Source organism: Poeciliopsis prolifica, unplaced genomic scaffold (assembly GCF_027474105.1).
Source record: "Poeciliopsis prolifica strain line A6 unplaced genomic scaffold, Auburn_PproV2 SCAFFOLD004, whole genome shotgun sequence".
Lineage (NCBI taxonomy): Eukaryota > Metazoa > Chordata > Actinopteri > Cyprinodontiformes > Poeciliidae > Poeciliopsis > Poeciliopsis prolifica.
Window position 1 is genome coordinate 17,176,168 of NW_026562379.1, and position 12,433 is coordinate 17,188,600.

At 40.3% G+C, this 12,433-nt stretch overlaps 1 protein-coding gene across 1 annotated transcript; it reads left to right on the forward strand.

Moving 5' to 3' along the window:
* Positions 1-881: 881 nt before the first annotated feature.
* On the forward strand, positions 882-6,326 carry foxa3 (forkhead box A3). Its single transcript, XM_055027865.1, has 2 exons — positions 882-1,283; positions 3,178-6,326. The coding sequence occupies exons 1-2, from the start codon at positions 1,212-1,214 to the stop codon at positions 4,465-4,467; spliced, it is 1,362 nt and encodes a 453-aa protein (XP_054883840.1). The 5' UTR covers positions 882-1,211; the 3' UTR covers positions 4,468-6,326.
* The last annotated feature ends 6,107 nt before the right edge of the window (positions 6,327-12,433 follow it).

Sequence of the window (12,433 nt, forward strand, 5' to 3'; positions counted from 1 at the left end):
TGGCGCTGGTGCGCATGCGGGAGGCCAACGGGATTAGCGCGTGAGGGGAAAAAAATCAGCATAACCAAAAACTCTGGGGAAGATTTTTATGATCGGGTCTCATAAAGAGAAAAGACGCGTGCCAGGTGGAAATAGGAGAATATTGGGGTGTTTTTGGCTTTTATTCCACTTCATAAGACTGAATCAGAACAACATAATATACCTGAGGCAAAAAAAAAAAAACTAAATCTATACTGAAGAGTAACAACTCCAACAGTTTTACTCAATTAAAAGTAGAGAAATTCCTCAAGTTAGAGTAAAACTGGTGAAATGATCAATAGTTTAATACATCATCAGCAGGACCAAAATGTAAAGTTAAGTGGAAATTTCAGTATATTAAGGACAAAAATTACAACAATTCTAAAATTATAAAATCAGGCAAAAGAAAATGTTTCCAAATCAGTTAAAAAAAAGAAACTTTATCAGAATCTGCAGATGTGAGTCTGTCTGGTTAAAACATGTTTGTTTTTCATTCAGTGGGAAGAAAATCCACAAATTTACTCAAGTAAGAGCAGAAATACTTCAGAGTAATATTAGTTAATAAAAATGTAAGTGATTAGTCCTCAGCTCTGCAAACAGGCAATAATTCACTTTATGTATCAGTCGGTGAACTTTTAGTTTTGAGGTTTCTTCTGTAACAGAAGGTTCCCCTGCTGACATCTGGCCCCGCCGCGCGGCCGCTGCAGCCGCCGGGCCAATAAACAGCACGCCAGGGGGCCACATCGGCCTTTACGCGCGGCCCTTCCTGGATCCCGACGCGGCGTTAGGGTCGGGGCGGAACCTGCAGGCGGCTTTTATAAGCGCAGGAGGAGACGCGCAGTTCCTCACTGTTTGCGCGCTGCGCCTCCGTCCTATCCAGAGCTGCGTCCCAACCGGCTCCTCGGCGGGAAGCGAAGACAAACGGCCTCGAAGAAGAACCCAGCGTCCCCCTGTCATTAATTAACACGATTCTGAAACAATGGATGAGTGAAAAAAAAATCAGAAACATCCAGTGAATTCCTCAGAGGAACGTCGCCGACGCACCGAGGAAACTTTCTGCCCGGATTTTCCGCCTGCTGAGGATTGTATTTTTCTTTTCTTTTTTAAAAAATATATTTCTCCCTTTTTTTAAAAAAAAAAACATAAACGACAGTTTTAGACATTTTTCTGCTTTCTGAAGACTTGTGTTGGGGATGTTGAGCTCCGTGAAGATGGAAGCGCACGATTTACCAGAGTGGAATACCTTTTACAGCGAGCCCAGCGAGGTAACAACATGGACTCACATTTTAACCGCACACATCAATTATTTTTTGACTTTATTGTTATTTTTCGTTTTTATAAAACGTGGAGCCTTTTTGGGCAGCAGATCTTGAACATTTGGTTCGACTAAAAAAAGCATTCGGCTTTAATAAAAAAAAATACTTGCGTGTAAAAAAAAAAACTAAATTGAATGTGTTCTAAATTATGCTTTAACAACATTACTTCAGATGAAAGTCAAGATAAATGTCTTAAACGGTAAAAATGTATTCTAATATCTCCATAAAAATAATGAACCTGCTTTTAGAAACGTCGGAGATGTTTTTAACTTCTGATTTAAGGTCAAATGTTTCATTTGGAGCAAACATTTGCGCTTCAATAGCGCCTTGTTTTGCGTTTCCGATGCGGCTGAAAGGTCGCGACCGTCCAGGTGTTAATGACGCATCTCTCCTCTCTTCCCCGCTAATTTAATTACTGCTAATCCCATCAGCAGCTTGATGAAATTACCAAGAAAGAAAGAACCTGCTAATATTTAACCAATAATCGGTAAGCGGGGCTGCGATAGCCGCGGCAGATTTACGCACTTTCCAGAAATACCGGCAGCTTCCATTAAAGCAACCAGAGCCACCTGTTTAAGTTTAGTCTGCTGTGTTTTTGTTATATTTTGGGGTGTTTTTGGTTTTCTCTGTATTTGATTTGTTTTTCCATGGCGACAGAGGAGGAGGCACCATGACGCGTCTTTTTACGCATTTTCAGGTTAACACGGCGGTGTGAAATCCAAGCACTGAGAGACTCATTGTGCTTTGATAAGAGAGACTTTTAGGTTTCAAATCGCCGCTTCTATCCAGTTTGCTTCTGATTCGTGTGAAAATCTTGAGTTTTAGACTCATTTATACGTAAAATCAAATTTAACCAAACAGCAAATCAAGTTTATTTGTGTAATTTCAACAAAAAAGGCAGGACAAAGTGAATAAACACTTATAAAAATTCGAAATACTACATTTTATTGATTGCCATCATCAAAACACATCGAATGTTATGTTTTAGAAGCAACTCCAAACAGGTGGGGTTGAAAGAAAGTCAGTGTTTCGGCTGGTTTGCAGTTTTCTGTTTTTATGGAAGCAAAATTGTCAGATTTGCTTTGAAAAAATGTGAAAATATTGATAATTTTAGGTCATTTTATAAATATAACCAACGACAAGGCACTGCTTCAAATCATAAAAACCACATTAAGTCATAAAAACAAGAATGAGTCACCAGTTTAGAAACCAGTAACAAACGTTACATATTCCTGTTATTATGGTTTAAAAATAAACAGGTGGGTTTTAAAGGAAGTCAGTGTTTCGGCAGGTTTGCAGTTATATGAACATTTGAAGCAAACTTTTCACACTTGCTTCTGACAAGTGTGAAAATATTGATAATTTTTAGATGATTTTCTGAACAAAACCATCAGTTCAAATTGCTTTTCATCATAAAAACACAAAAATGAAAAGTCATATAAAGTAACAAACACCAGTTGTCGATTGCCATCATTGACTATTTTTGTCCAGTTCGTTTGTTTTCGGCTGTTTTGCAGTTTTCAGGAAGTTTGAGCGTTTTATGGAAGCAAAATGTTCACATTTGCTTCCAATAAATGTGAAAATCTGGATCATTTTAGGTAATTTTTATAAATAATTCCAGCAGTGTAAAGTTCAAAGTGCTTTACATCATGAAAAACGCAACAATAAACTGTCACCAACTGAGAAACGAGTGACAAATGTTACGTATTGTCGATTACCATCATTGATTATGTTGACCAGTATTTTAGTTAGCAACCCAAACAGTCCATTTGGGTTGGATTTGTTGGTGAAAACCGTCTTTGGATGAACTTTTTGACGCTAACTGGATGTTTCCCATATTCAGATGTATTCCTCTCCCAGCACCATGAACCCCGGGTTGGGCTCCATGAGCTCCATGAGCTCCATGAGCTACATCAACCTGAACCCGGCCACGGCCTCCCCGGCGGGCATGAACATGGCGTACCCCAGCTCCAGCCTCAGCAGCTCCTCCCTGGCCTCCATGGGAACCGGGCCCAGTCACATGTCTCTGTCCCCGGTGGCGTCCTCCCTGTCCTCCAGCGGCCTCACCCCGCTGGGCTCCACCGCCCCGGCCTCCCTGGGCTCCCTGTCCCACTACCAAAACATGAGCCAGTCCATGAGCCAGCTGGGGTATTCCTCCGCCGGCTCCCTAAGCCGGGCCGGCCCCAAGGAGATCCCGCCGAAGCCGTACCGGCGCTCCCTGACGCACGCCAAGCCGCCATACTCCTACATCTCCCTCATCACCATGGCGATCCAGCAAAGCAGCAGCAAGATGCTCACCCTCAATGAGATCTACCAGTGGATCATGGACTTGTTCCCCTACTATCGCGAGAACCAGCAGCGCTGGCAGAACTCCATCCGCCACTCGCTGTCCTTCAACGACTGCTTCGTGAAGGTGGCGCGCTCGCCGGACAAGCCGGGCAAAGGCTCCTACTGGACTCTGCACCCGCAGTCCGGCAACATGTTCGAGAACGGCTGCTACCTGCGGCGCCAGAAGCGCTTCAAGATCGAGGACAAGGCGGCCAAGAAGGGAGCCAAGAACCAGGAGGGGGCGTCGGGGAAGGGAGACCGCCTGGGGGAGGATCGGAGTCCGACCGGCGGCTCGGAGGGAGCGGAGTCCGCCCACTCGGACAACTCCCACCCCAGCTCCTCCGACGACCAGCCACACCAGAGAAACACCCTGGTTTCCCTGGACTGCCCCCCGCTGTCCTCCTCTCACCTCCACAGCCCGCCGGCCTCCTCCGCCTCCTCCTCCATGTCCCTCTCTGGATCCTCCCCCACCTCCAACTCTCTCCTCCACTCCCAAACTTTGGCCGGCGGCTCCCACCTGCTGCCCAGCGCCATGCAGCCGCACATGGACCTACAAAGCGACCCGCTCAAGTCGTTGGATCCCCACTACAACTTCAACCACCCGTTCTCCATCACCAACCTCATGTCCAACGAACAGAAGATGGACCTCAAGTCCTACCAGGACCAGTTCATGGCCTACAACAGCTACGCCAGCAGCTCGCCGGTGGGAGTCAAGCAGATCTATGACAGCTCCAGCCCGGCCGCCATGGACTCCGGAGCGTACTACCAAACGCTGTGCAGCCGCTCGGTGCTCAACGCCTCCTAATAAGGACAAACACACACACATATTCACGCACACACAGACACACACACACACACCTTTCTGCAAGCGGTGAACCAAGATGGAGGCCTCTCTTTCTAAAATGGACACCGAAGCTCTTCGAGGAACTGGAAACAAACTGTTTGCTTTTCTCAAAGAAGGAAACTATGTAGTTACACGAGAAGCGATGAAGAAGACGCAGCTAACTACTTTCATTATAGGCAGAGTTATTCCAACACCATTTGTGGCGCCCGCTCTAAGTGGCACCCCTACACTGCAAAAACACAAAATCTTACTACCTACTGCTTAGTTGTTGTTTTTTTTCTAGTTTATAGTGCAAATATGTAAGTACACCTGAAATAAGACAAAACTAACTCACAAATAAATCTTAAGCAAGAAATAGGAGCTTAATTCAGTCAACAATTTTTTTAAATATTTAGGATAAAGTTCCACTGCATCGTTACCTAGCAAACCCAGTCAAACCCAGTTCGAGCTCCGGTTCATTTTACTTATTACATGGGATTATTTCACTCTTTGTAAGTGAAATAATCTGCCAGTTGAACTCGAACCGCGTTGCCAGGTAATCTTCTGCTTCTTCATAACATGAAGGAATTGCTGAATTAAAACAAGCGCCTACATCTTGCTGAAAAGTTACTTTTGTCTTGTTTCAAGTGTAATAAGATATTTGCGCTCTGACTCGGAGCTAAAATACCTGATGAGATTTTGTGTTTTTGCGTCAGATTCTGTCTCTGCAGGGCGAAAATTAAACCTGTACGCAGTGTAAATAAAGGGAACATGCAGGGGATGAGAGGATGAGATTTGTGTCTATTTATGAAGGGAATAAATTTTAATATATCTTGCACTGAAAAAAGAAAACGGGTAATCCAACTTTTAAAAAATGAGTTAAATTGCTAGAAGTAATCAAATTAAGTTTATCCAAGTAAATATATGAAGTTCATTAAGTTGTCAGATGTAAATAAAGTAAACTTATTTCGATGTGAAACAAATTAACTCAGTTTTTTTGAGCTGGAGCTCCGTTCTCTTGTTTTTCAGTGAAGTCGCGTCGGTTACAACCCAAAGCTCAATTTTCAGGTTACTGCTTCAGTAATTTCAGCGTTACAGCAATTTGTTTTGCAAACCTTACAGTCCTGATAGAATAACACAAAGCAACTGTGGTAAGAAAAAGAAATAGACTTAACAGTGTACGAAAAGTTGTTTTCATGGCCCAAGATGTTCATGTTGTTCCGTAAATATGGCAGCGAACAGACAGTTACCGAAAAACGGAGGAAGAGATGCACTAAGAGGAGGATTTACATACAGTACTTTGCACTCTGGAGCTCCCACAGGCCAGGTGAGCTGATAGCGCGTGTGTTGGCGTGTGTGTTGGCGTGTGTGCATGTGTGTGTGTGTGTGTTACATCAACGCCCTCCTTGTGTCGGAACGGGGGCTGGAGGTGTCAAGTGACCCTCCAACGTCCAAAAAGTGCCTTTTCTTCAAACGCCTGCTGATCTGATAAGAGATCGATCTGCTGAAGGATTTTTTTGTTTGTTTGTTTTTTTTGCAGAAGTTTCAGGTCACATGATGTTTTAGTTTCAAACAGAAATGTCTTTTATTTAAGCTATGTTGCTTTACGAACTCTGAAAGTGTGCTGATATAATATATATTTTGTTTTTTTGTTCTGTTTTTGTTTCTGTTGTTGGTGGTTTTACATGTGATTAAAATGATTCATTTTTCTTATTAAAAAAGGCAAAAATGTGGGGAAGAAATTGTGCTTTTTTCATTTCTCTTTTAAAATGAAAACAGGATTTCTTTTTTTCTTTTCTTGCGTCCAGTCAATCAGTCTGGCTGCGTTTAGCAGCTTGTTGAAACCAAATGACTGCGGAGTGCGACATGTCAGACTAAACACGCTCAGATCCCGCTGAGAGACTCAAAGCTCTTCCCTTCCGAGTCAGACCGAAGATTTCCGGAAACGGACGACCTTTCCTGTTGACCCTGCACAAGTAAAACTAACAGAAAAAAACTACAAAAACAGAGAAAGAAAGGAAAACGCAGCAGATGAAGTTGAAACCAAGCAGAAATTTGTTAAAAAAGTTTAAATGTTGCAATTTTGCTTTTTGAAGCAGGTTTTTAAGTGAATCTCTTAAAAGTATCAAGCTTAGCAGCAGTAAATTGAAAATTAAAATTCAGCTACACTAAGTTCACTAAAAAAATAAAACAGATTTTATTTGTAATGAAATTAATTTTACCCAAATATTACATTTATTAAGTTGACAAATTTTCAATTCGATTACAAACAGCAACTTAAATTGGAGCTCCATTCTGAGTTTTTTTTTCCAGTGTAGATAATTAAAAATTCAAAAAAAAAATAAAACTCTGAAAAGTGTGGCATGCACACACGTCTCCCCGGAATGCAACATTTCAAGGAAACGGAAGGAATCAAAGTTTCTATGGAAGCACTTAACTGCCAGAACTAATTTTTGTTTTAACAAGACTTTAAAATGACTTTATTTCTTATTAAAACTAGATTAAATTCTGAAAGGTTGGAACTGTAAATTAGCAAAACCTATTGGGATTTTTAGATGTTGTTTAAAAGAAACAAGACACGACAGTCTGAAAAACACAAAATCTTACCAAGTATTTTTCATCTAGTTTCTAGTGCAAATATATTAGTACACTTGGAGTTAGGAGTTGTTTACAAGTAACTTTTCAACAATAAATATGAGCTTTTTAAATAAATATATAAATGTTGATTAAAAATGTTCTAGTTTCATTGGCAGATTAATCGGGACAATTTTCCCATGAAATAATTAGCCAGTGGATGTTAGTCAGCCATCAATATTATAATATAATTGACTAAAGTCAAGCTCCTATTTCTTGTTGAAAAGTTACTTAGAAGTAAGTTTAAAGACTCAAAATGAAAAAAGTTTATCTCTCCCTTTATTCTTCACCCTTTTTAATCATACTATAAAATTATATTTTATGATGAGGTTCCTACAGGTTTTTATGTAAAAAAAAAATTAAGTTTTTCAAATATATCTGGATGCAATTTTGCATTTTAAACAACAAATCTCCTAATTAAATTATATATTTCCACTGAGGAAGAGACGGATTGAAACAAGGATTTATATATGGATGGATTAAAACTGAGAAATTTGATGGACAGAAAATATTTTTATGCTCCATCTTTTTTTCAGTATTCATCCACAAAAATACTTTAAACTGGAAAACACATAAACCCAAAATTTCCCAGAGTTTTCCTTCACTTAACTTTCAAACTAACAACCAAGTCGCATTAAAACTTCTTAAACTTCAGTAAATACCAATTGAATCCAATTTAAAAGCAGTAAAGTCTCCCTGGAAGTGAAAGAGAACAATATTTTGGCAAAATATTGTAACTCATACCTCAGAAAATGGTGCCTTGTCTTCAGTTACCATGGCAACGTAGGGTCACCTAGCTAGCTTCCCCACAGCTAGCTCCCCCACCGCTAGCTTCCCCACGGCTAGCTTCCCACAGCTAGCTCCCCCACCGCTAGCTTCCCCACGGCTAGCTTCCCACAGCTAGCTCCCCCACCGCTAGCTTCCCCACGGCTAGCTTCCCACAGCTAGCTCCCCCACGGCTAGCTTCCCACAGCTAGCTCCCCCACGGCTAGCTTCCCACAGCTAGCTCCCCCACGGCTAGCTTCCCACAGCTAGCTCCCCCACCGCTAGCTTCCCACAGCTAGCTCCCCCACCGCTAGCTTCCCCACGGCTAGCTTCCCTACAGCTAGCTCCCCCACGGCTAGCTTCCCACAGCTAGCTCCCCCACGGCTAGCTCCCCCACGGCTAGCTCCCCCACAGCTAGCTCCCCCACGGCTAGCTCCCCCACAGCTAGCGTTAGCGCGGTTAGCTCGATAAGATAAACCAGCGCTTATGTTCCTCACACACACCGGAGGTCGGCCCAGATGTGACCGACCTGACCGACTCCGTCCTCGGGGAGAAACTAGATTAAACTATTTACACGGAATGACTCGGCGTGGGGTTTGAAACGGCGACAGTTTCCACAGCCTCTCCTGTAATCTGTAACCCACGCTTGACCCACTTTCTGAACGTGAGAATCTGGCAAAACAGATACGAGGCTCTGATAAAGGCTTGGATGGCCACAATAAAGATATGATTTAGCTTCTAGTTTGTGGGGAAATCCATGTTTATCGCATTTTTCTGTTACTGACTGTTTACATCATAAAATAAATCCACTCTATTGGAAATCTACCTTGTTTGTCACATTTGTTTAGTTGAAACACAAACTAGTCCACTATTGGAGAGTGGAAGAAAAATTATTCATTTTTATAGGTTCATTTAGTTTTTACCAAACAAGCTTTTGTATTTAGTTTTATTTCCCACTAAATCAAATTGAATTGCATCCAAAAGCTGAGACAAAATGACCGGGTAAAAACATAACACACTGCAAAAACACAGAATCCTACCAAGGGGTTTGTTTAGTCTATTGTACAAATATGTCAGCACAGTTGACTTAAGACAAAATTAACTTACAAATCGCTTCTCATCAAGATATAGGAGCTTGTTTTAAGTCAATAATAACATTGATGATTATTTCACTAATATAAATTGGGGGGAAATGTCTGCCAGTGGAAGCAGCACTTTTTCACCAATAAAACATAAACTGTCCTCATTACATAATCTTGTCTATTCTGATAATAATTCCTGTCATATTTTTTGGTTAAATTAATAAATATTTTTCAGATCTATTACTATGTTTTGCTCTTTGTTGATACAAAATTAAACAGCTTTGCAGGCTGCTTTGCTTGCATATTCAGAAATTGAACTTTCTGATTGGTAACCAAAACTGAAGCATTTTCAGCTGCTGCAGTTCTCTTCCTCACTGCACCAAGTCAAACAGACCAAATACTGTGAAAAACCTGTTCCCTAGACAAATCGATAGATTTGACCTTCTGACGGTTTGTATCTGATTAAAGTACCTCAACATGCAATGTTATTTGTTGCTGCTTTGTCTGCATGTATAAAATGGGGAGAAATACTTCAGCATGCTAACAGTGCTTGGCTGGTCACAGAGACCAACAGCTTGCAAATCCAACTACTTTTTGCAACGGCTGAAAGGTGCAAACACAAGAATGATGCAAACGCCAAAACACAAAAACAAAGGCAACAGAAAAATGCTGCACTTGCAGAAAATAGAAGCAAAAAATAAAATGCCAAAAGTAGCGAAAAGTTTAAACACTGCTAACACAAAACAGAAGTCCTCCTGGCCTCTAGGGGGAGTCTGGATTTAGTGATATTACCAATGTAAATATACTGCTGCTCAAAAATCCTGTTTGAAAAAGACATGAACTTTCTTTTATATGGCATTCTGTCTTATTTCGTGGTGGTCGACTCCCCCTAGTGGTTGGAGGGCTTCTGTTTTGTGGAGCCAGTTTGCAACTTGTTATTTTTGCTATTTGCAACATTTTTCTGTTTGCATTTTACTGTTTCTCTGCAGTTGCAGCATATTTCTTTTTCTTTTTTGAGTGTTTTGGATTTTCATGTCTAGTTTCTTGCGCAAATTCCTTAGTACATTTGAAATTAGACAAAACTGACTTTCAAGTAACTTTTCAGCAAGATTTAAGAGTTTAAGTAAATAGTACCTTAATTTTTATTAACAAGTTTTAGTTTCACTAGCAGATTATTTCTCTTATAACATGAGAAAAATGTCTTGTTATAAGTAAAAATAATCAATCTATTGAAACAATGTTTTTCATAAATAAGAAGCTTATCAATCTCATTCAAAAGTTACTTTTAAGATTCATATCACTTGGTTGGATGATTTTGGATAAATTTAACTTTATGCAAGCAAATATGATTGGAAACAAATTACAGTTTGTGAGGATTAAAATGATGTTTGTCTAATTAGCATGTCATCATCAAGGAGGATGTGAAGCATGTTAAATGAGGCCTTGTGCTCTATTAGAGACATGTTGATGCTGCCTGCAGGCTTTTCCATGAGGGGCAAATACCAGAAATCCAGCATGCAGACCTGAAGAAGAACCTCCAAGCTGCAAAAAACTTCACTTCACTGCAAAATGAAGAACAGTTTCACTCTGCAGGAGTTCCAGTTGCTGCTTTGATGATTTAATTTCACCAAAGAACATGAATGAAGAAGGAAAACTAAGGAACAAAGAGGGAAAGGGAGGTGCGTTTCAAGGAGTGCAATGCAAATGAGGCCGTGCATCCTGGATCCTGTTAGCGGGACAAACTGTTTATACTTGTCATTGCCTGAGGAAAGAAAGAGCGAAGGGAGGGAGATACTTTCAGTTTAGCCCGGAGGACAAACTCTGTTTCTTGTGAAAAATAAATAGGTGCAATGAGAAAGCGATATGTAAGTCAGTCATCAAGTCGGCCGGTAATCTGAGCCTGATCTTGCAAACACGGATGAGCCGCTGGGTCACAAGGTCTTCCCTGTAGATCAGCAAATATGCACCACTTTTGGCGCAAAAGTCATGTATTTTAAATTAGTTTCAGTCAAGATGCACTTTTTAAAGGTTTTAACGTTAAGAACAAAGTTTGTATTTAAACAACCTGAGTCGATGCTCTGCAGAAACACATTTAGTTGCAGTTTCTGCCAGGTTTGAACATTTAGATAATGTGGTTTCTAGTGCAACGATCTTAGTACATTATAAATAAATCATAGAAGTAACATTTTTTGCAAGATATGAGAGCTTCTTTTAAGGCAATGATTCCTTAATATTGATGAAAAAGTTCTAGTTCCATCTGCAGATTATTTCATTTATATCAAGGCATTTTCCCATGTTGTAAGTGAAATAATCTGGAATTATTGACTTAAAACCAGCTAGTTTATTTTGTTGAAAAGTTTCTTATAAGTCAGTTTTGTCTTATTTCAAGTGTTCTAAGTTTTTCTTCTAGAAAATAGACCAAAGAAATCAAAAGTAGTTGGTAGGTTTTTTATGTTTTTGATGTGTAGAAATATGAAATATCCAGCATGTTTCAGTAAGTATTCATTTTAATAACAAAGTCGTCAAAAATGTCAGAATCAAAGACTTTATAGGAACATTTTTTATTGTTTCTAGGAACAAAATCTTCAAGCAGAATGCCTTCTGCCAGCACAACTAGAACTTTTTCAGCAATATAAAGGAATTGTTGACATAAAACAAGCTTCTATATATTTTTGAAAAGTTACTTAAAAATTAGTTCTGTCTGATCAAAGTGACATTTAGACATTTGCACTAGAAACTAGACCAAAAGTACTTGGTAAGAACTGTGGCTCTTTCTCTGTGTGACGTAATTAAAACACAGTTCAGCCAAAACATGCTAATGCTAGCAGATTAAAATGAAACGAATTGTTCTTGTTGTGGATAAAGCTGCAGGTTATGAGGAGAACCGGATCTGGAGGTTGGTTTGGATTCAGAGCAGCTCAGAGAGGATTCGTTCAGTCAGACTGACGGAGGCTCCGATAAGCGGCTGGACTTTGCTCCGGCAGCCGTGGGTGTTGCAAAGAGGCCTGAGATAAACTGCTGGCCTGAGAGACGAACGCAGCACAGGGAGGCTGATTGCATTTAACCTGCTGCCGCTGGATTTGTGTGTGTGTGTGTGTGTGTGTGTGTGTGTGTGTGTGTCAATGGAGGTTATCGATCCAAACTGCATCGTTGGCTCAGAAAAATAAAAACTAAAATAAAAGGAAATAAAGAAGACTAAATCCTCCTTAAAGTTTGGCAAAATGGTTTAAGTTTATGTTTTGTTTAACTCAGAGTAACATTAGCTGCGTTTCCATTACTGATCTGCACAAAAATTTGTCATATTTTTCCATAAGAAGTTTTCGGCAGTAAAGTGAGGTGGTCTTTTAGGCCACATTAAGATTGGTTTAGTTCAAAAACTGCAATCCAAACACTTTGTTTGCATCCCAGTAGTCACATGATCATGAACAGGATGTTACTACTGACAGAAATTACAAAGAAGACAACAT